Source organism: Crocuta crocuta, unplaced genomic scaffold (assembly GCF_008692635.1).
Source record: "Crocuta crocuta isolate KB4526 unplaced genomic scaffold, BGI_CrCroc_1.0 scaffold235, whole genome shotgun sequence".
Lineage (NCBI taxonomy): Eukaryota > Metazoa > Chordata > Mammalia > Carnivora > Hyaenidae > Crocuta > Crocuta crocuta.
In genome coordinates this window covers 2,035,885-2,057,268 of record NW_027531285.1, presented here as the reverse complement: position 1 = coordinate 2,057,268, position 21,384 = coordinate 2,035,885, and the positions used below count along the sequence as shown (strand labels likewise).

Genomic DNA, 21,384 nt, shown 5'->3' with positions numbered 1-21,384 from the left:
CCCCTCTCCCCCACCCCCCATCAACCCTCAGTTTGTTCTCAGTATTTAAGAGTCTCTTATGGTTTGCCTCCCTCCCTCTCCCTATTTTTTCTCCTTCCCCTCCCCTATGTCCTCTGTTAAGTTTCTCCTGTTCCACATAGAGTGAAAACATATGGTATCTGTCTTTCTCTTCCTTGACTTATTTCGTTAAGCATAATACCCTCGAGTTCCATCCACATTGCTACAAATGGCCAGATTTCATTCTTTATCATTGCCATGTAGTATTCCATTGTATAGATAAACCACATCTTGATCCATTCATCAGTTGATGGACATTGAGGCTCTTTCCATGTTTTGGCTATTGTTGAGAGTGCTGCTATGAACAGTGGGGTACATGTGTCCCTATGCATCAACACTCCTGTTATCCCTTGGGTAAATTCCTAGTAGAGGGCACTCTATTTTAAACACTTATCTACATTCAACTTCAGCAAATTATAGTGTTATTATATTTTTTCCTTATGTGGTCTTTTTCTCCACAGCAGAATTTAGTCATATTAAAATTCTGAAATACGAAAAGACAAATTGCCCCAGCTATAATATTAATTTCCTCTTGTGTGCTTGCCAAGCCATTAAATACTGGGAAACAACTATTAATAAAAGAGCAAGATGTACCTCTGTAAATATTCATTCACTTAGCCAACATTAACATAGCATATTTTATACTTCACTCAAATTCTTCATTTGTGGTTTAAATTTGAAAATTATTGTTATTCCTAGGCACCAAGCTAATTATAAAAGTACTATTAATTAATGAATGTTTATACACACACATATATAAAACACAGTCTACCAATATGCTTTTAGAGAGAATGTGTAATTGTAATTTTAGTTATGCCTGCTAGTGGATTATAGATATATTGTTTAGGTTTATATTTTACTAAAATAACACTAATCTACAGTTAGTTTTTATGAATCGAGCCTCTAAAAGTAAAGAATTATATGAAACACACAGAATATTTGATTTCTGTTGTCAGTCTCTTATCTTTCTATATTAATAATTTTATTAAAATTAGGGGTGCCTGGGTGGCTCAGGCAGTTAAGCATCCAACTTCGGCTCAGGTCATGATCTCATAGTCTGTGGGTTTGAGCCCCACATCGGGCTCTGTGCTGACAGCTCAAAGCCTGGAGCCTGCTTTGGATTCTGTCTCTCCCTCTCACTCTTCTCTCCTGCTTGTTTTCTCTCTACCAAAAATAAATAAGCATTACAAAAACAAAATTAACACAATTTGAGAATTAATAATCCACAGTAAATTTTTTTTAATATTTTTATTTATTTCTAGGAGAGAGAGAGAGAGAGAGAGAGCGTGAGCAAGGGAGGGTCAGAGAGAGAGAGGGAGTCACAGACTGAAACAGGCTCTGAGCTGGCAGTCAGCACAGAGCCCGACGCGGGGCTCGAACCCACGAACAGCGAGATCACGACCTAAGCGAAAGTCAGTCGCTTAACCGACTAAGCCGCCCAGGCGCCCCAATAATCCACAGTAAATTTCAATTAATTATTTTATACAAATCCCTTAAGGTATCTAATATTTCTACTTGTTTCTTGTCCTTATCCTTCCAGAGTAACAAAAGTACTCTGCAATGCACAGTTCCAAATGATACTAGAAAATAAAATACACTAAATTTGTTTCAAAACACCTCTGGTTCATATTAAGAAGTCTAGTTTCACTTTGCCTTCCCTGAAGACTATCACATCTGTCACACAAAACCAGGAAGAGAAGAACAAATTAAACCAATGATTCTATCACTGGATTTAAGAATAGAGTCTTATCATTCATTAATAACCCATGAAGTTAGTTTGGATTATTTTTCTAAGTAGCTGTATTTAGCAATTTGCTTTTCTATAAACTTCGTTTTGGTATTAATTTTATCTAATGTAAGAAGAAAAGTCAATAGATTTTTCAATACTTGGAGATTAAGTAGAGATAGAAACATGAGTATACTCCATGTTTGGGTGACTCAACATCCAAAAAATAATGTCGAATTAAATTCTGAAATAAAATTAGTAAATTATGGTTCTTATGGGAACTGGAAGAACATCCATATATACTTAAGGCCTCATGTCTCCTGAAAGGAGGTGGAGGTGAGGGAACACAGCATTTGTATATGTGGGGGTGGGGGAAGGTACTAAGTATACTTGTGCTTGGAAAAGGACTTGCTTGCCTCTGCTAGAAGTCAGGGAAGAATGTTACTGACCCCGGAGTTGATGGGAGAGGAGGAAGGGGCTCCAGTAAATTCTCTTAGAGTGATCAGAAGAACTATACCTAGCACCTTACAGTATTCAATCTTTGGAGAGTTTGAGGGTCCCTTTGTGCAGACAGCCCATCTCAATTTACACCTGAGAACAAAGAGGCCTTCTCATATTCAAAAGAAAGGTCCTAGATAGCTACTAGGCAATTTTACAAAACATTCTATTTGCTCTTAGTCCCTCACTGCATGTGAGACAAAAACAGCTTCATGTGAACAGATACTGAGGAATTCTGCAAGAAAGCAAACGATTAACAAAGCACAGCTTTTTGCAGGAGACGGGGAAAACAACTAGAACAGGTAGATTCTGTGGATGCAAAACCAATGTTAGAAAATGTTAATAAAAATGCATGGCAACCCTTAAACAGAAACAGCCGACTTATGATGGTTCAGCTTATGAAATTTTGATTTTATGAAGCTGCAAAAACTACATACATTCAGTAGAAACTGTTTTTTTTTTTAATGTTTTATTTATTTTTGAGAGAGAGATAGAGACAGTGTGAGCAGGGGAGGGTCAGAGAGAGAGGGAGACACAGAATCCGAAGACAGGCTTCCGGCCCTGAGTTAGCTGTCAGCACAGAGCCCCGATGCGGTGCTGGAGCCGATGAATTGTGAGATCATGACCTGAGCCGAAGTCGGACGCTCAGCCGACTGAGCCACCAGGCGCCCCAAGTAGAAACTGTTTCTTGAATTCTGAATCTAGGTTTTTTCCTGAGGTGTAGTAGGGTACTCTCTCCTGATGAAGGACAGTGGCTGGAAGCCATAGCTCCCATTAGGGACTTGATCAGAAGGTAAACAACTGATAAACTTACAACCATTCTGTACCCATTCAGCCATTCTGAATTTGACTTTCAGCACAATATTCAATAAATTACACAAGATATTCAATACTTTATTACAAATAGGCCTTGTGTTAGATGATTTTGCTCAACTGTAGGTTAATGTTAGTATTGTGAACACCAGGTTAAACTATGGTGTTCAGAAAGTTAGGTATTAAATGCATTTTCAATTTAGCATAGGTTAATCACCAGAAGTGATAAGATGTTGGAATATTTTTAAAAACGTTGAAATAATGTACATTGGATGTTAGGGGGGAAAGGAAGCATAATGCAAAAATTCTAGATCAAGTTAAAATATACATATGTGAGGGAAACAGACTTTCTTAGATGTGTATAGATTCAGAAATTATGTTATTAATTTACCCAATAAAATTATTTCATTTATTTTTTAAAAAGTTTATGTTTATTTATTTTGAGATCGAGAAAGAGAAAGAGAGGAAGAAGAGGCAGAGAGAGAGGAAGAGAGAGAATCCCACACAGGCTGTCACTATTAGCATGGAGCCCAGTGTGGGGCTCAAACTCACTCTCTGGGAGATCATGAACTGCACCAAAGTTGGGCATTTAACCAACTGAATGCCCCTAAGAAAATTATTCTAGAAGTGACCTAAAAACGAAGAATTAAAGAAGAACAGATATAAATAATGAATCTTGTAAAATTTTAAATTGAGTCCTAACGGGCAATAATGATGACAGAACTTGGGAGTTGGCAAATAAGCACTCGGTACAGAATATTTGAAAAATAAAAGATGTATAATATATAAATTTATAACAGAAGCTGGGAACTCAAACTCCAAAGTTTATGTATAAAACCTGAGCTTTTTGAGATGAATGGATCAAGAAGATATGGTTTATCTATACCATGGAATACTACATGGCAATGAGAAACAATGAAATCTGGCCATGTGTAGCAACATGGATGGACCTTGAGGGTGTTATGCTGAGCGAAATAAGTCAGGCAGAGAAGGACAAATATCATATGTTTGCACGTATAGGAGGATTAGGAGGAACTTGACGGAGGAACAAGGGGGAGAAGAAGGGTGGAAATGGTGGGGGAAAGGGAGAGAAGCAAACCATGAGAGACTCTTGAATGCTGACAAAAACTGAGGACTGATGGATGTGGGGGGAGGGGGGGATGGGCATGGAGGAGGACACTTGTGGGGATGAGCACTGAGTGTTATGTGGAAACTAATTTGACAATAAACTATTTGTAAAAAAACCAAACAAACAAAAAAACAAACAAACAAAAAACACCTGAGCTTTTTGGTGAGGCAAGGGGTATAGAGGTAAGGTGGTCGGTGCAGAGGCAGTGATGAAGTAAAAGTTTTCAAAAGCTCATGTCTTGGAATGGGAGTTAGAATAGCTATTTTTTGACTTTGAGAGAGTAATAGGTAAGTATCGATTTATCCATAACTGTTTAGTATGTTAATATAACCATGAATGAAATTGAGAGGCCTAGTAGAACATCCAAATTAAGGCTCTTGTGGTAGAAGAGATAGGAATTAAAAGAAAATTCATTAAGCAAGCATACGGAAAGGTAAAAAAAGAGGAAACAATAAAATACATATTTGAAATAAGGATAGAAGGAATATAATCCAATATATTAATTAATCCAAAAGATGTAAACAAATCAAATTTCCCTAACAAAGAATTTCATACTGCTTTCAAAATCAAAATTGATATATGTTGGTTTTAGGAAATATATAAAAATAAAGTGCAGTGTTAGGGGTTGAAATATATCCTCTCCCCCCACCCTACAAAGATTTGTTGAAGTACCTGTAAATGTGACCCTATTTGGAAATAGATCTCTGCAGATATATCCAAGATGAAGTCATTTAGGTTAAGCACTAATCCAATATGACTAGTGTCCTCACAAGAAGAGAAGAGACATAGATACAACGACACAGAGGAGGACACTAAAAGACAGAGGAGGTAGAGATTTGAGTGGTGTGGCTTTACACTATGGAATGCCAAAGACTGCCGGCATACCAGAAACTAAGAGCAAGGAATGGAACAGATTTGTCCTCTAGAACTTCCAGAGACAGACCACAGCTCTGCTGACACCTGCGTTTTAGACATCCAGCTTCCAAATATCTGTCATTTTAAACCATTCAGTTTATAGTAATTTATAACAGCTGCCCTAGGAAACTAATACACAAAGAACGACCAAAAAATAGGGGCACCTCAGTGGCTCAGTCTGTTGAGCATCCAACTCTTGATTTTGGCTCATGTTGTGATCTCAGGCTCCTGGGATTGAGCCCTGCATTGGGCCTCATGATACGCATGAATCATGCTTGTGATTCTCTCTCTTTCCCTTTATCTCCCCCAACCTCTCCTTCCCTCTGTCTCTCTGTCCCCTCCCGCTCGGTCTCTCTGACCCTTTCCCCCACTCATTTACACTCCTTTCCTCAAATAATTTTAAAAAACCCCAAAAAGTAAATGGATATATGGGGGAAATGGGAACCAAAAGAAAGCCTTAGGAGTAAAGGATAAAAGTTTCAGAAAAAGTAGAATTAAAAGCTAAAACCAGTAAGTGGGATATTATATAAATGTACAAGTTATAATTCTCCAAGAGGTTATAGAGAGTCAGTATTTTGAAAAGGCCACAGACTCAAGAGACTATACTCTGGAACCAGATGCTCTAGAACCCGGCTATAGTTCCTGGCTCAACTACTGAATGGCTCTGTGGCTTTGGGGATATTACTTAACTTTTCTATGCCTCATTTTCCACATCTATAAAATGAGATTGATGATAATAGTTCATTTAAAGGATAATTATAAGAAATGCAAAAAGTATGTAAGTGTATGTAAAATTAATATTTTGAAATGAATTAATATGTAAATTGATATATGTGTTAATGTATGATTGAAACAATAGCTGCTATAAATACCAAGAAAGTGTTATCTATTATTCTTCTTCCTGTTATTAATATAAAACACTATATAAAAACCACCCAAGCAACGTGGGATATAAAACCATACCTCAAGAAAAGAAAAACTTCATCAAGTCACTATGATGGTAGAGAATTTTAAGTAATCACTCTCAGAATTTGACATAATTTTCCACAAAAGAGCACGTCTAGAGAGGACTGGTTAATACAAACAACAAGGTAAAATACACACTCTGCTCTATATGAAAAGTAGAAAATATATCTACTTTTCATTTAGAACATCTGATTATTATGGAGCCAAGAGAAACTCTTCTAAGATCCTCAAAAAAGATTTTTATAATCCCCATTCTCTCTCCATGATCCACGAAAACTAGAAATCAAAATACAAAAATGCCAACAACAATGTAACCATTTCAATATTAAGATACCCACTTCCAAACAACTTTTGGAAAGGGCTCCTCTTCTCTGCAACAGTGAGGCATATAGCAATCAAATGTTGGAGTCTTACCTAGTTGTACTTCCCAGGAACGGCCACGAGCTAGTGGTTCCAAACCATCAGTGATACCGTCTCCTCAGGGAAGATTTAGAAGTATGTAATGGTATGTACAGTTACTACAAAGACTGAGGAGTAGAGCTAATGGCATTTAGAGCTTGGGGGTCAAGAATGCTAAAGTTCAGCTAGGCTCAGCATCTTCCTACACAAAGTAGAACTTCCCTGGCCAAAGTGCCAATAAAGCCCTCAATAAACACTGTTTTAAAAGTGACTACAGGGCAGACTCCACAGATGCTTAAGATATGTCTATTTGAAATTAAGTTAGCATGACCATGGTTAAGTGTTCTATAAAGATAGCAGGCAATTCAATGTTCAATTTTTTATAGCAAGAATAAAATTCAAGAACTTTGTTTGCTTTTGACAAGAATATGAGAGCATGTAAGACTCTGTTTAGAGATTGCTGCAGAAACTAATTTTCTTTTATTACTAAGACTCAAAAAGAGTATTCATGTTTATCCCAGAATAGATAAATAGATAAATAAGTGCATAGGGAACTGTAAATCAATTTAATTTGTTATTTAGCTTATATTAGCTAATTCTGAACAAAAAACACTTGAGTCATTACCAGAAGCATTAGTGCTTCTGGCAACTATGTTTTTGCACATTCTCATGTAAACATAAAATATTTCAACAATGTTCTTTCTTTGTATTTGTGATGGTACTAAGGTAAGAGGCAATGTTCTATAGTAGATGGGAGGTGGGGAGGGAAATGAGGAGACATGGGTTCTAGTCTTGGCTATGTGACCTTCTCTGTGTTTTACTCATCAATTTAAAATTGGGATAATCAGGGCGCCTGAGTGGCTCAATTGGTTGAATGTCCGACTTCAGCTCATGTCAGGATCTCCCAGTTCGTGGGTTTGAGCCCCACGTCGGGCTCTGTGCTGACAGCTCAGAGCCTGGAGCCTGCTTCAGATTCTGTGTCTCCCTCTCTCTCTGACCCTCCCCTGCTCACGCTGTCTCTCTCTCTCTCTCAAAAATAAATAAACGTTAAAAAAATTAAAAAAAAAATGGGATAATCGTGCTTGCCTTACTTGTCTGAAGAGGTTGGGATGCAAAACAACTACAAAGCTGCTACAATGGCCAAACAAGCTACTCTGGAACTTGCCTCTCTTCACCTGTCTGCTCGGATTTCCAGGCTACACTTTCCCTCCCTCACACTGCAGCAGCCACATTGGTTTCCTTGTTGTTCCTTGACTATTAACCTAAAGTCTTAGCACTGGCCACCCCCTGCCCACAACACTGTGTCCCTGAGAGCTTCAGGCTTACCCTCTCACCTCCCTACTTCCGTCAGGTCTCTGTTCTAATGCCACTTTTTTCCAGAGAGGTAGTCATAGACCATCCTATGAAACTTTCTCTTTTGCTTTATTTACTTTATTCTTTGATATAGCAATGATCTACTGCGTAACGTTTCATATTTTAATTTCTTTGCTTATTGCCTGTCTCTTCTCTGCTACAAAGTAACCCCAAGGAATGCAAGAAATGTTGCTATCTTTTCTTATGAATAATATTCTAGTAAGAAATTAGAGTTTTTCTGAATCCCTTTCTATAAAAATTTAGCAGTGTGTTTAGTCAGAAAGTTTGTATCTCTCTACTTTTCACTACATGTGAAATTAGATAAATATTATTTTATTTCTTGTGACATAACATATGCTTTCAGACACCATAATGATTTAGAATAGTATGGTGGCGCCTAGGTGGCTCAGTCGGTTAAAAGCTTCCAACTTCGGCTCAGGTCATGATTTCACAGTTCGTGGGTTTGAGCCCCGTCGGGCTCTGTGCTGACAGCCAGCTCAGAGCCTGGAGCCTGTTTCAGATTTTGTGTCTCCCTCTCTCTCTAACCCTCCCCTGCTCACGCTGTCTCTCTCTCTCTCTCAGAAAGAAATAAAACATTAAAAAAATTTAGAATAGTACGGCAAGTTACATTTTTTAACATCTCTATTATATCTATTATATCATTTGCTTACCTTTATTATCCCAATGCTCAAATATTCAAAGCATGCACTAATTTTGCATACTACTTCCCTCAAAAGGTAGCATATGCACTCTTGTTTGAAGTGAATTTTTTTCCTTCCCTAAAAGCAACATGTTATATTTCAGGACTGTAATATCTCACGAACCAGGCAGGCCGTGAGATATTACTTGCTCTGATAAAAGTTTTCAAACTGGTACCGGGTTTTTGTCATTCATGCTGGTGTCTGTCTCCACTACTGCAATTGTAGCCTGATGGAAAGCTGAGTCCATTTCTTATCCGTTATAGATTTCTCTAACACTTTGTGCACAGCAGAAACTCCATGATTAATAATTTATTGAATATAGGCATTCATGCAATGATGAGCAGTCTCTCCCTTCTTTAAACAGAAGTAAAATATGGAAGATTACTTACATTTGGAGCCTGATGAAGACGACCCACTGACGGTAGATCTTGATCCCCCTTTCATGGAAAAGACTCCTTTTCCCCTGCGAGTCGCTGTGACGGCCACTCTGGGGCGCTTCAGTGGAATTACTGCCCGGGGAGGTGGAGGCACACGCCCATGGTAATCAAATAACCTTCACAAAACACAAGCATGGCTGAGAGTTGGTCTATGCCTAAGTGTTCTATCAAATGTGTGAAACGCTTAAGAAAATGGCCTTGTAAGAAGTGTCAGTATATGTTTCTGTTATTATTCTTACACAGGTGTTTATCAGAAGGTTCATTTTTCACTAAAGAGATAGGACTCTGATATAGTCTGTGCATTCTGGACATTAGAATCTGAGCCTCCAATATGAACTCATCTTTGAGGTATGAAAGGTCGAGGAATGTATCTCCAATAGTACCATGAAATTTGCTGAAATTTGCTAAACTTTGTTCCTGAGTGTATTTCTTTGCTTGGTTTAACAGATTAACTCTTCTTACAGTAGAAATCGTCCTCTTGCACATCAACACTTATTAGCACACTAGCTTGAAAAGTAGGAAAAATCATGCAGAATCAGGAACAGGAAATATCAGGAAATTATTGTTCCATCATAACACAGTTCATAAGGAAAATCATTTTGAAGTAAATGTAGATTAAAGAGAACAGCTGTGAGACACAAATCAACATGGTGCCGTACCTGTCTCTAAGGACTTTTTAAGTAACAAAAAAGTTACAGTCAGAGGAGTGTAGTACCATGAAATCTGACTGTAGAAACAGGGAGACTGGGTTTCAATAAAATGCCATTAGGAAGGACAAAATTTTGTTGACTAGAGTCCTGATGGAAATATGTATCACGATCTTATTATTCTGACCACTTGCTAGACACCCACATCAAGACTAGTGAGATTTGTATAATAAGCTCTTGAAAATGTCTCTAACCAAAAAAAGTATCAATAAAAATCCTAGAAGCTTTTACTGAAAAGTGAAAGAATGATATTCACAATAATCAATGCATTTCCACAACGAAAGGAATAAAAGTATGAGAGTATTTACTCATTTATATACATATGTAATTCATAGATTCAAAAACTCCATATTATTCACCACTGCATATCCAAAAAACAGCAAATTTTTACATACTTAGCACATTTGAAAAGCATAAAAAGTCAGGGAAAAATATGAGGATGTATTCATTTACCACTGAACCAGATGTGTTACTATTTGTCCACTATAAAGACTGAGAATGATCATTGATACGACTTTATTGTGATATCACTATATGGGTTGGACTCTCGTAACTGCTTTAAAACAGTCAATAAGAAAAATCTGATATGAAAGTCAGAGATGAAATTCTGTAATACGAAGAAAAAAACTTCTACAACAGGTTATTCTATAGCATTGCATCTTATTTACATATGCAAATAAATCCCTTTTTAGAAAATAATATATGAAATATAATAAAAACTAAGATAGGCGGGTGTCCAAATATTCACTCAGAAACATTCAAAACTATGATACTATGGGAGCAAAAAAGTAGTATATAAACCACACCTGAAGCAGAACTTAGTCCTGGGAATGTCTCCCACGTTAGAGAGCTAAAGTGTTCAAAAACTATTTGGAAGCATGCTGGGGAGAAATGAAGAGATGTCTGGAAAGGAAAAGAAATGAAATGAGACAGAGTTCAAGAGAGGTGCCATCCTCTGTGAATAAGCAAAGTCCATTAGAGCCGAAGAACTGCTAGCAAAGAACGGGTCATGGATGTCAGTCAACACATTATAGTTACTTCAAAGGGTAGAGTCAGGATGAGGCTGAAAAGGGTTATGAATATCATCCATACCACTGGGGGCTGGAAAATCAAAAGGGTCAACTAAGCCTGCCCCTCATTTCAATCACAAAACAAGGACCGCATTACTTATTTATAAGTTGAATTCACAGAGCACCTTAAGCTAGTGAACCAAAACATGAAGGCACTTTTTAGGAGCTATAACACCCAAAGCTATCGAAGGGAAAGAATGTGGCAATTGACTCATCTCTTCCGGGATAGATGCTGCCGCTTCAGATGAGAGGCAGGCTCTTTTAGAAGGACCATCTCCCCAGGCCATGAAAGTGCAATTTAGCTGGTTCATTAATTAAGCTAATCTATAAATTGGGTTAAGAAAATTTCTAAAGCCCAATTAAAATATGCAGTGATGGAAGAATGCTATAGTCAAAATGTAGGGCAAGTCAAGCCACCAAAGTCACCACTACTTCAGTTACAATGTAATTCAAGAATATTTTACAGGAAAGTGAAATAAATGACCATCATTTCTATTGCTTCCCCCAGCCAAGGATTATGAAGCCTCCAGTGTAGGCCAGGCCTAATCTCATGTTGAGAAAACAGAGGTGCATTTATTCTTTGTATTTGTGACACACTTTTAGCACGTCACATACTCAGTATGTGTTTAGAAACATACTCGGTATGTGTCATGTTCTTTGCTGTCAATTCCTATAGATCATAGCCCTTGATGAGTTGCTTCAAAGGGCAGTAACTCCTTTCTCATCAAGAAAGTAGGGAAGTACCAATTCTTTCTGCCGCTCTAATGGGAAAATGTGCAATATCAGAACTTAAATTTTGAAAAGTGATATGTAATTTAACAACAACAACAAAAAACTAAAGAAGGGTACGGACACTTCTCATGACAGCATAATTTTGAATTTTACAAAATTTAATGGACTTGAGTTTCTTAACTTTTATTGGCTATACTTGGTTTATCAGAAATAAAAGGAAGACTGAATATAGTCTGAAGGCACAAAAACATAACAAGGGAAGGATGGGAAGTGGGGGAAGATTTTCTAGAATTCAAGATGGGATGTAGGGATTCTTCTAAATACAGATGGAAGTAGGTGAGAGGTAACACATGAAGGAGTTTCTCATCAGAATTAGAGCCAATCTAAGAAATTTTGTCTTTACAAAGTATTAGACTGGCAAATATTGTTGAGACAAAGAAAATAGTCCATTTTGAATTACAGACTGACAGCAAAAATTGCAAATACAAGAGAATTAAATAGACTCCAAATTTCAAAGGTCAGTTAAAAGATTAAATTTTTTCCTCTCATTTTTTTTCCTTCAATGGTTAGAATTATATACCCTCTCTTTTTCTTTAATGATTCTTCATTTTCCCTACTATGCATAGAATAGTATATTCTTTAAAATAGCATAGAATATTCTTTAAAAAGAATATAGATATTAGCTATTAAAAATTAGCTGTGTTTTGGACAAAGGCAATTTAAAGGCATAGTGACATATAAAATGAATATAATTTTGAATGCTTGTTTTAATTAAAAGTTGTTAGTATTGAGTTTTAATAATAAAGCAGAATTTTTGAAAAATACATGAAAAAAACCATAACTCCCAATAGCATGCTCTAAAACAACTACTATCATTTTCTAAATTTTTTCCACTGGTTTTCTTATTTTTCACATGGTTGAGAATATAATATATGCATGGTCATGTATTCTGGAGAATTCTCCTTGGTTTATATTAAAAGCATTTTTCAAGCCTGTTATGTGGTCTTCCTAATGTTTACTTTAATTGCTGTGGTGCATTTTCTCAAGTGGACATACCATATTCTAATAATCATTACCTGATAAACTTTGACTTAATGCCAATTTTTCATTGTCAATAAATATGATTTTAAAATTAAAAAAATTAGGCGCCTGGGTGGTTCAGTCGATTAAGCGTCCAACTTCGACTCAGGTCATGATCTCATGGTCTGTGGGTTCGAGCCCCGCGTCAGGCTTTGTGCTGACAGCTAGCTCAGAGCCTGGAGCCTGTTTCAGATTCTGTGTGACCCTCTCTCTCTGACCCTCCCCTGCTCGCTCTGTCTCTTTCTCTCTCTCAGAAGTAAATAAAACTTTAAAAAATTTTTTTAAAAATTAAAAAAATTAATGTAATATTTGCATAATATTTTGTCACTGAACACTAGATTTTAATTTTAGATGAATTATTTAGATAGATTTCAAGAATTGGTAATTTTCTGGGTTTTTACTAAATTTCCTTCATGAAAAGCATTCTTCATTTTCCTTACTTATGAAACAAAAGTTATAGTCACCATGTGGTTAATGCTAACAAAAACATGTGGTCTGGACTAAGGGCTAAAAATCTAGGCTACCCAGAGTCAAAACCTGAGAACAAGTTCAGGACCATGTCCTCACTGGGCCTCTGGAGCCTATGTGAAGATCAGTAACCAGAACATTAGAGAAGATCTTTCTCTGTGTCTTGATTCAACCTTAACCCTCCTCTTCAGCATGTTTAACTTCTGATAGATGTATAGTCTAGAAAATCAAATTAAGGTGCCTATTCATTTTTCAGAAAGGATATATCTGAAATCCATGTGAATGATTCTTATAGCCTACTAATTATATTGATTTTCTATACTGCTTGAACTACTCAAAAGTCATAAAATCTTTCCATAATTTCCACACTGACTTCAAGTAAGCCTTTGGTTACAACTGAAACTGAAGAGAATTTTCAAAGGCATGCTCCACTGGAGACCAGTACATGAATAATTTCTATTTTTTTTTGTTATTGAAATTTTCCAAGATTATCACTGAAGTTGTCTCCCTGGACCTTGAACATGCTTTTAAAGGTTGATGGGTTGCTTGTGGCTCAGTCAGTTAAGTATCCCACTTCAGCTCAGGTCATGATCTCACAGTTTGGGAGTTTGAGCCCCACATCGGGCTCTATGCTGGCTCTATGCCTACAGCCTGGAGCCTGGGGCCTGCTTCAGATTCTGTATTTTCCTTCTCTCTCTGCCCCTCTCCTGTCATGCTCTGTTTCTCTTTCTCAAAAATAAATAAACATTAAAAAAATTTAAAGACAAGGTGGCTGAAATTTTGAATGGTCTTTTTTTGCAATTATTTTTTTTACCTTAATATAATCTTTACCTTTTGCACAACTCTGCTATCTGCTATATTTTGCATACAGCTTTGAGTAATGAAAAAGTTAACACATTCAAATAGCAGTTGTGAGGTTATAAGTAAAATGATTCTCTTATTAAATGCTTATAATTCTGTAATGTGGGTATTGGTAGGTCATTTTGCTCATGAAGAAAACTTGAAAAAAAAAAAGCGATGAAGTGACTTGCCCAAGTTTAACCAGTCAGCACATGCACAACTAGGTCTGAAATTCATGTCTTCTGAGTACAAATCATACCCTTTGTCAAGTGTACCATGCTGTTATCTCCAGATGTTTTAAGTGGAATAATATTCTATTGCATGGTAATTTAAACTTCCATGATGAAACATGCATTGCCTCTTGCTAATATGTTTTTCCAATATTCAAGAATATATACTGTGTTCTATGATCAATAATCTAAACAACTGCACCTTGATGTGGAGATTTTTCATTAACTATAACTCTAATAGTTTCTCTTCTGCTAAGATACACAAGGTCAAAATTGAGTCAGAGTTGAACAATGCCTATTTCACATCATTTAATATGTATATATATATATTTAATACAGTAAAGTACTTCTGGCATTTCTTTTCTTCTATTAACAGAAGTTTACTCACACTGGAGGTTATAAACGGCTCAGTGCTTTCCTGACATTACTGAAAAAGGATTGAATTAACACTGCTAATATCTCAGAAATGGAAAACATTCCTTGGGGGGATTCAATACAAGTTTACGTGTATGTATCTCTTTTTACTTAATCTGGAAAGGCATAAATATTTATCTTTAGTTTTAATAGCATGTAACGTCCTTCATTTAGAGCCAGACTTGACCTTTTAGAAGAAAACGCCATCTAATGCTGTAAATTATTAAGCAATGCTTTGTGTAATATAAAAAAAGTTTCATATAACCACTCAAGTCTATTATTTAGTGATAATCTTCATGATCCCTGTAACCATGAACAGACACTCATCTTAGTCTTTAGAAAAGTTACTGCTGGGCCATGGTATCTAAACCATGACAATACAATGGCACTTTATGTAAAGCAGTTTTCTCAGCTGAAACTATCTAAGGGTTGAAAATCCCCAATCACATTAGAATCCCCAAACCTGGAAGAAATTGGATAACAGTAGGCTGTGGACGTTTGTCAGAGACTAAGCTATTATCTCTCAGCTGTCACCCCGCCTTTGAGCACAGTTAGGGTTGGGACTCCACCAACCACATTTCCGTGGGGGCCAGCTGGCTCCTAGCTGGGCTCAGCGCACTTCGTCACTACTCAGATGACTCCAGTTTGAGTGATTTCACAACACATGCAGGCCAGTGTTCACAGCCTTGAGGAGGTCTAGGTCTCAGACCCCAAGTTCCCCTTCTGTGTTGGAAGCCATTCTGAGCCCACTAGTCGAGAAAACTACTGGTGAGGTTAAAGCAAGTTTGCACGGTCTCTTGCCAATCAGATGACGACCCATATCCACCCCCACTCAATTATTTCTGCTTGAGCACTGACCCCTAGGGTACCTTGTTGTTCAATATCGGGAGTGACTTGTCCTCTTATTCCNATAAATAAAGATACCAAAACCGACAGGACAGAGATGCCTGCCTGGTGATCAGAAAGGATCTCGGGGCTCTCTCACTCTCTTTTGCCGACACCTTCAGGGACCCCTGGACCTGTTGGAGCCGGCGTGGCCTCCGACACTTCTGGGCTCAGATAAAGCAGTACCAGCTGTGCAGAGTTTCTGCTCTGCAATTCCCCTTTTCAACATTAAATTTTGATAACCCCCAACCTCATCCTCTGTTTTCCCAGCCTTGGAGTGGGCAGCTGCTTCCTGTAGTGGGTATGCTGTAGTGTTTTCTTTCTGCCTTTTCAGTTCCTTAATACCTAGTTATAAAGTTTTTATATATGATTATCCCTGTTACATGTAACTAAGTGATTTCTTTTTTTAAAATTTTTAATGGTTTATTTATTTCTGAGAGAGAAGAGAGAGCGTGAGCAGGGGAGGGTCAGAGAGAGAGGGAGATACAGAGTCCGAAGCAGCCTCCAGGCTGAGCTGGCTGTCAGCACAGAGCCCGACGCGGGGCTCAAACGCATGAACCATGAGATCATGACTTGAGCTGAAGTCGGATGCTTAACCGACTGAGCCACCCAGGCGCCCCAGTGATTTCTGTTTTCTGAACCCAAAACAAGGTTGCTTGGGGTGAAAGGAAATTGCAGAGGGTCCTCTCTCTGCGAGTAAGTGTGTTTAGCTGCAACTGGAATGCCTTGGGAGCAGGAAACTGGAAAACAGCATAACCCAGAGACGTCACAATGGACTGTTTTGAAACAACTGACCAACCGGTTTATTTCTCATAGGGACGATGCTACATGAATATTAGTCTAAGACATACATTCATCATTATTGTTAATGTTCACTGTTAACTTTTATTAGTAGTTAACTTTATGCAGTAAAAATATACCAAGCATAATGCTGATTATACATATGTTACTTGACTTAGTCCTCAGAACAATCTTATGATGCAGAAATTAATTTCCTGCTCACTTCATGGATGAGACAACATATTTTGTAGTATTAAGTAACTTGCCCAGGTTTGCACCACTAGTAAAAAGAGAAAAAAAAAATTAACCACAAATTCAAGCAGAGTGTAATTTATGAGAGATAACTGTGGGTAAAACTGTTAACTCTTCGTAAGCTATTTATATTGCCCAGCCTCTCCTCTCCTCCCCAAAACTCTCATGAGTTTTCCTTTCATGATAATCATTTTCACAGGGAACTCCTGACTCTATCTACCAGTGGTGAATGATTATATCCTCGTCAAGTGTGAGAAATGGAAAATAAACTAATAAGAGCACAGACTGTTTAGACAGTGTGTTAGCAACATAACCATACTCATATTTGCACACTTACAAGCCAAACAGATTTTATATAGGACAAATAAATAGTTTGGGGAATTGCTCAGAGTTAGGTTTTTGTGTAGTGGAGAGGCATCTGAAAGCTTCAAGCTCTATAACTATTCGGCTGATTAAGGCTCTTGCTCTGGGGCAAGTAAGGATAGATTTATCTATCATCTCTATCTATCCTTATCTATCTATCTATCTATCTATCTATCTATCTATCTAATGCTTCTTGTTGAGCTATAGTTTAGACAGAAACTCCATTTTAGGCAGAAATTCTTTAAATGTAGAAGGATGCCATAAAATAGAAAACACTTAAGAAATTACAATGCTAAAACAGTTTTACATTGACAGACTAAAAGACAACGTACATAATTGAAAACTTTATTCACAGCAATTAGGACAGTGTTCTATATCCTAAAAAGAGCTATATTAGAACATATCTTTAGAGTTGTTGAAAACTAAAATTTTCAAATAGCAGGCAGACTATTGAAATGTTTCAATAACAGTTCCTTAACATTCCTTAACAGTTCATGGGATTTTTTAATGCTGTCAGGTCTTCAGGTCATTTTTAGGACAAGTTATTACAAACTGTTTAATATTTAAAATAAAATACTGTATTTTATAGAAATTATAAAAATCCTTTGAGAAAATTATTATTTAAAATTCATATTTTGTCCTAAAGACATTACTGGTGAAATAATGAACTTAACTCAGGAGTTGAACATAGTGGTTATGAAGGTATGATTGTGGGTCCGATTTCCCTTTAGATAAGTCTGTAGACTTCTACGTAACTCCATAGACTGATATTGTTCTCCTTCTGTTTTGCATATTCACACAGTCAGTTGTTGAATTTAAACGAATAGTTTATGGTTGTAGTTTTGTCATGAATTTACTGTATGACCTTGAGAAAACCAAAGTCTCTCTAAACAAAGGAGATGAATTAATAACACAAATTGGGTACCCGTTATGTTTGAGCTTTAATGATAGTGCCTGAGGAGACGATAATGAGCAAAACTGGGCATCTTTCCTGCCTTCGAGGAGGAAGAGAGGCAGTCATAAATCAAATACTGTCACCACAAAGAAACGCAACAGTAAAAACCAGGAGAAGTGCTCTGAAAGAACATACTGGGTGCTGAGAGAGGCCAGCAGAGGAACCCAATTTAGTCTGAGAGTGGTGTTCATGCTGAGATCTGAGGGATGAAGTCAAGTTCGCTAGATGGCAGAGGGAGGTATGAGGGGAAGGAGCAGCACAGAGGAAGGTGTTGGGGTGGGAGGTACACGGTGTTCTTGTGGAACTGAAAAAAGAGCCGTGTGGCTAGAGCGGAAAGAACACGGCCCTCCCAAGGGATCGTGCAGTTTCTTTCCTATTTAAAATATCTGTTACAAACTCTTTTTCCAAATGCAAAACTATTTTGCATTTTTATACCTTGGGATTTTTCGTTTGTTCGACCAGAACATACAATGAAAAGCTTAAAAGGTGTTTACTTCATTTGTGTGTGCGTGTGGTCTAATGATCTATGTATAGTTGGCCCTTGCTCGGCATATCTCTGAATTTCCATGACCAATATTAAACATTTTTTTTATAGTTTTTATTTTTATTTTTGAGACAGAGAGAGACAGAGCATGAGCGGGGGAGGGGCATAGAGAGGGGGAGACACAGAATCTGAAACAGGCTCCAGGCTCTGAGCTGCCAGCACAGAACCCGATGCTGGGCTCGAACCCACGAACCGCGAGATCAGGACATGAGCCAAAGTCAGACGCTTAACCGACTGAGCCACCCAGGCGCCCCACTATGACCAATATTTAGTTACATAACACCAGCCTCCCCACAGCACAAACCAAACTTCAGTTAACACAATATATTAACTGTAATTCCACAAAGTCTGAACTTTGCTGCTAGTTTTTCAGTCCACAATTCACTGTGTAAATAACAGACGTGGATCACGATCAGTGATCAGCCACATCACTTCGTTCAAAGTCCGTCTGGTTGCGGTGCAGTAACTGTGTAGTTGTATTGTCTCCTTGCTGCCAGTGGCAAACCCATGCCGCACTTTACAAAAATGGATAATCAGAAGAGGAAACCGGTCCACAGAGATGAAAGCACAGCAAAGAACAGAGGAGGGATAACACTGGAAGTGAAATAAAATTAGATGTGATGGAAGTGGAGGAGAAACAGCTGAGCGAGGATTGCTGACACTCTGCTATGGGAGAGACTCTAGATATGGAGCCAGAAGGCCTTAGTAAAGCAAACATATTGACATAAATGAGGACACGGTTGTGAAGTGGTATCAAGGGATGAGGATGCCCCAGAAGTGACTCTCGCAAAAGACCCACACCCTGAAGAACTCTCAGAGACGGTTCTCAACACAGAAACACTGCTGACATTGGTCCAGCCTGAGGATGGAATACAACAACTCACCAAGGCACAAGAAGGATGCTAGTCCCGTACTGTCAGTTGTACAAGAAAGCAAGCACTGCTCAAATTACTTTTGACAGGTCTTTTTTTTTTTACAAAGAACTGAAACACATTAATTCTCATTTTTTATGTTTTAAATTATAGTGCACTCAAAGCTATTTTACTTTATTTCCCTATTATTTATAACCAACAGTAAGAGTCTGTAATGTTTTTATATTTTTAGAGTTCATGAAAAATTCTATTTCTTCTGCTCATTATTAACATCAGTTGGTCCAACGCTACTATGCAAAGCAAGAATTGTCTGCAATTTTACCAAATCTAACAAATTTAACATTGCAATGTGTCAGATGAAAGCAGATATATTTTAGAGAACTGGAGTCATTTTATGAGTTTACCAAACTCTCAGTCTGGAAGAATTCTAAGTCAAAAACAGACCTGGAAAATAATATTGGTAAATTAAATTTTGGAGTATTATTCAAATACTCAATAACCAAATTTTAGGCTTAAGAACCTCTCAAGTCCTAAAAGTCCAAGATGTACTATGCTACAGTAAGCACAATGAAAACAGAAAGATCTGTCTATATTACATTTTTTGAGATTTAGTAAAGAATTTTCTTTATTTTAAATATCAGTCAAGAACACATAGGGATGAAATGTGCAAAACAGTTAAAAGATAATTTAAACCAAAGGGAAAAAAGAATGAAAAATTTACATACCGATTGTAGAAATCTTCTCTGTAGTAATCATAGTCAAAGACATAACCACTAAGGAGGGAAACAAAAAATTAGTTGACATTTGTTCAACCACACTCATTTTGATATTAAGCTATGAGGTTGTAACAAGAAATTTGTTACTTTTTAAATATTTAGTTTTAAATGTAATTATGTATCCCGAGGGCTTTATGAAACAATGCCCAATTGGATATAGTGCCATATCAAATTATTATGTCTGGCAATGTAAAGACTAATAATGGTTTGCATGGTTTGGAATGGAAGATGAGAGCATGTAGCAAAACCGAATTTTTTAATGTTTGTAATTAAATATGAGTGAAGGGTATTTTTTCCAGACCAGATATAATATAGTTATCCTTCCTTCCTAAGGTATGTACAATGAAGCTAAATAATGAACAAAAGGTATGGAAAGAAAAGGCTTAATGACCCATTGACTATAAGAATGCTAAATAGAAATGTGGTTTCCTTAGAAATTCAGCATTTTTCATTCTATTTTTATTTTATTTAAAAAATTTTTAATTTTTTTTTTTTTCGGGAGAGCACAAGCATGCATAGGGGAGGGGCTGAGGAAGAGGGAGAGAATCATAAGCAGACTCCATTCCCAGCTCCAAGCCTGATGGGGCCTCCATGGGGTGTCCACAATGACAACAATGAGGCGATCCATGCAGAGTTCAAGGTGAGGCTAGATGTGGGGCTCAATCTCATGACCCTGAGATGATGGCCTGAACTAAAATCAAGAGTAGAACGCTAAACTGACTAAGCCACCCAGGTGCCCCTTTATTTTCATTCTAAAAACTTGTAATTCAATACACAGGAAAAAAAAACCCACCTTGACTGAATCTTACCAACAATAACTTAATATTGTAGAGTATTTAAATAGCAATTAATAAGTAATTTCAGTGAAAAGATTAAGCTTCTTAAACGAATACATCATAAAACTGCTTCCATCTACTTCTGTAACTGCTAGAATTTACAAAGCCCTTTACATGCATTATTTCTTTTAATTTTAGTACTCAAAACAACTCCACTGGATACTGTAATGAGAAGAAGCTAAGGTGCACAGGACCCAAGTGACTTGCTCCAATTATTTTTGCTTGTAAAGTGATGGAGCTGAGAATGGAGAAAAAGTCTCCTGAATCCACATCTGAAACATTTTTCCATGGCACTGTGCAACCCTCCACAGCCTGCAAGAAATTTAAATTCATGATGAATGAAATATCTATACTATAAGGGAGTGATGATTTTTAATGTCTATTGAGTAATTTTTTATTGCATGAAACACACATAACAAAATTTACCATTCTAATTTTAAGTATATGATTCAGTGGCATTAAATAAATGTTGTTTAAAGATCACATAATCCATTTCCAGCATTTTTCATTATCCCAAAAGGGAATTTTGTAACCATTGAACAGTAGCTCTCCATCCCCCAGCCGCCGCCCCCCCCCCCAGCCCCCA

At 37.2% G+C, this 21,384-nt stretch overlaps 1 protein-coding gene across 4 annotated transcripts in view; it reads right to left on the bottom strand.

The window, feature by feature from the left end:
- The window catches only part of RALYL (RALY RNA binding protein like), a 713,275-nt gene that overhangs the window by 79,573 nt on the left and 612,318 nt on the right, over positions 1–21,384 (bottom strand). For all 4 annotated transcript variants that reach the window (XM_077771227.1, XM_077771224.1, XM_077771225.1 and 1 more), the window contains 2 exons: positions 19,912–19,959; positions 8,947–9,110 (listed from right to left, as the gene is read on the bottom strand). In XM_077771227.1, the coding sequence (XP_077627353.1) occupies positions 8,947–9,110; positions 19,912–19,959 (212 nt within the window). The remainder of the gene's footprint in view (positions 1–8,946; positions 9,111–19,911; positions 19,960–21,384) is intronic.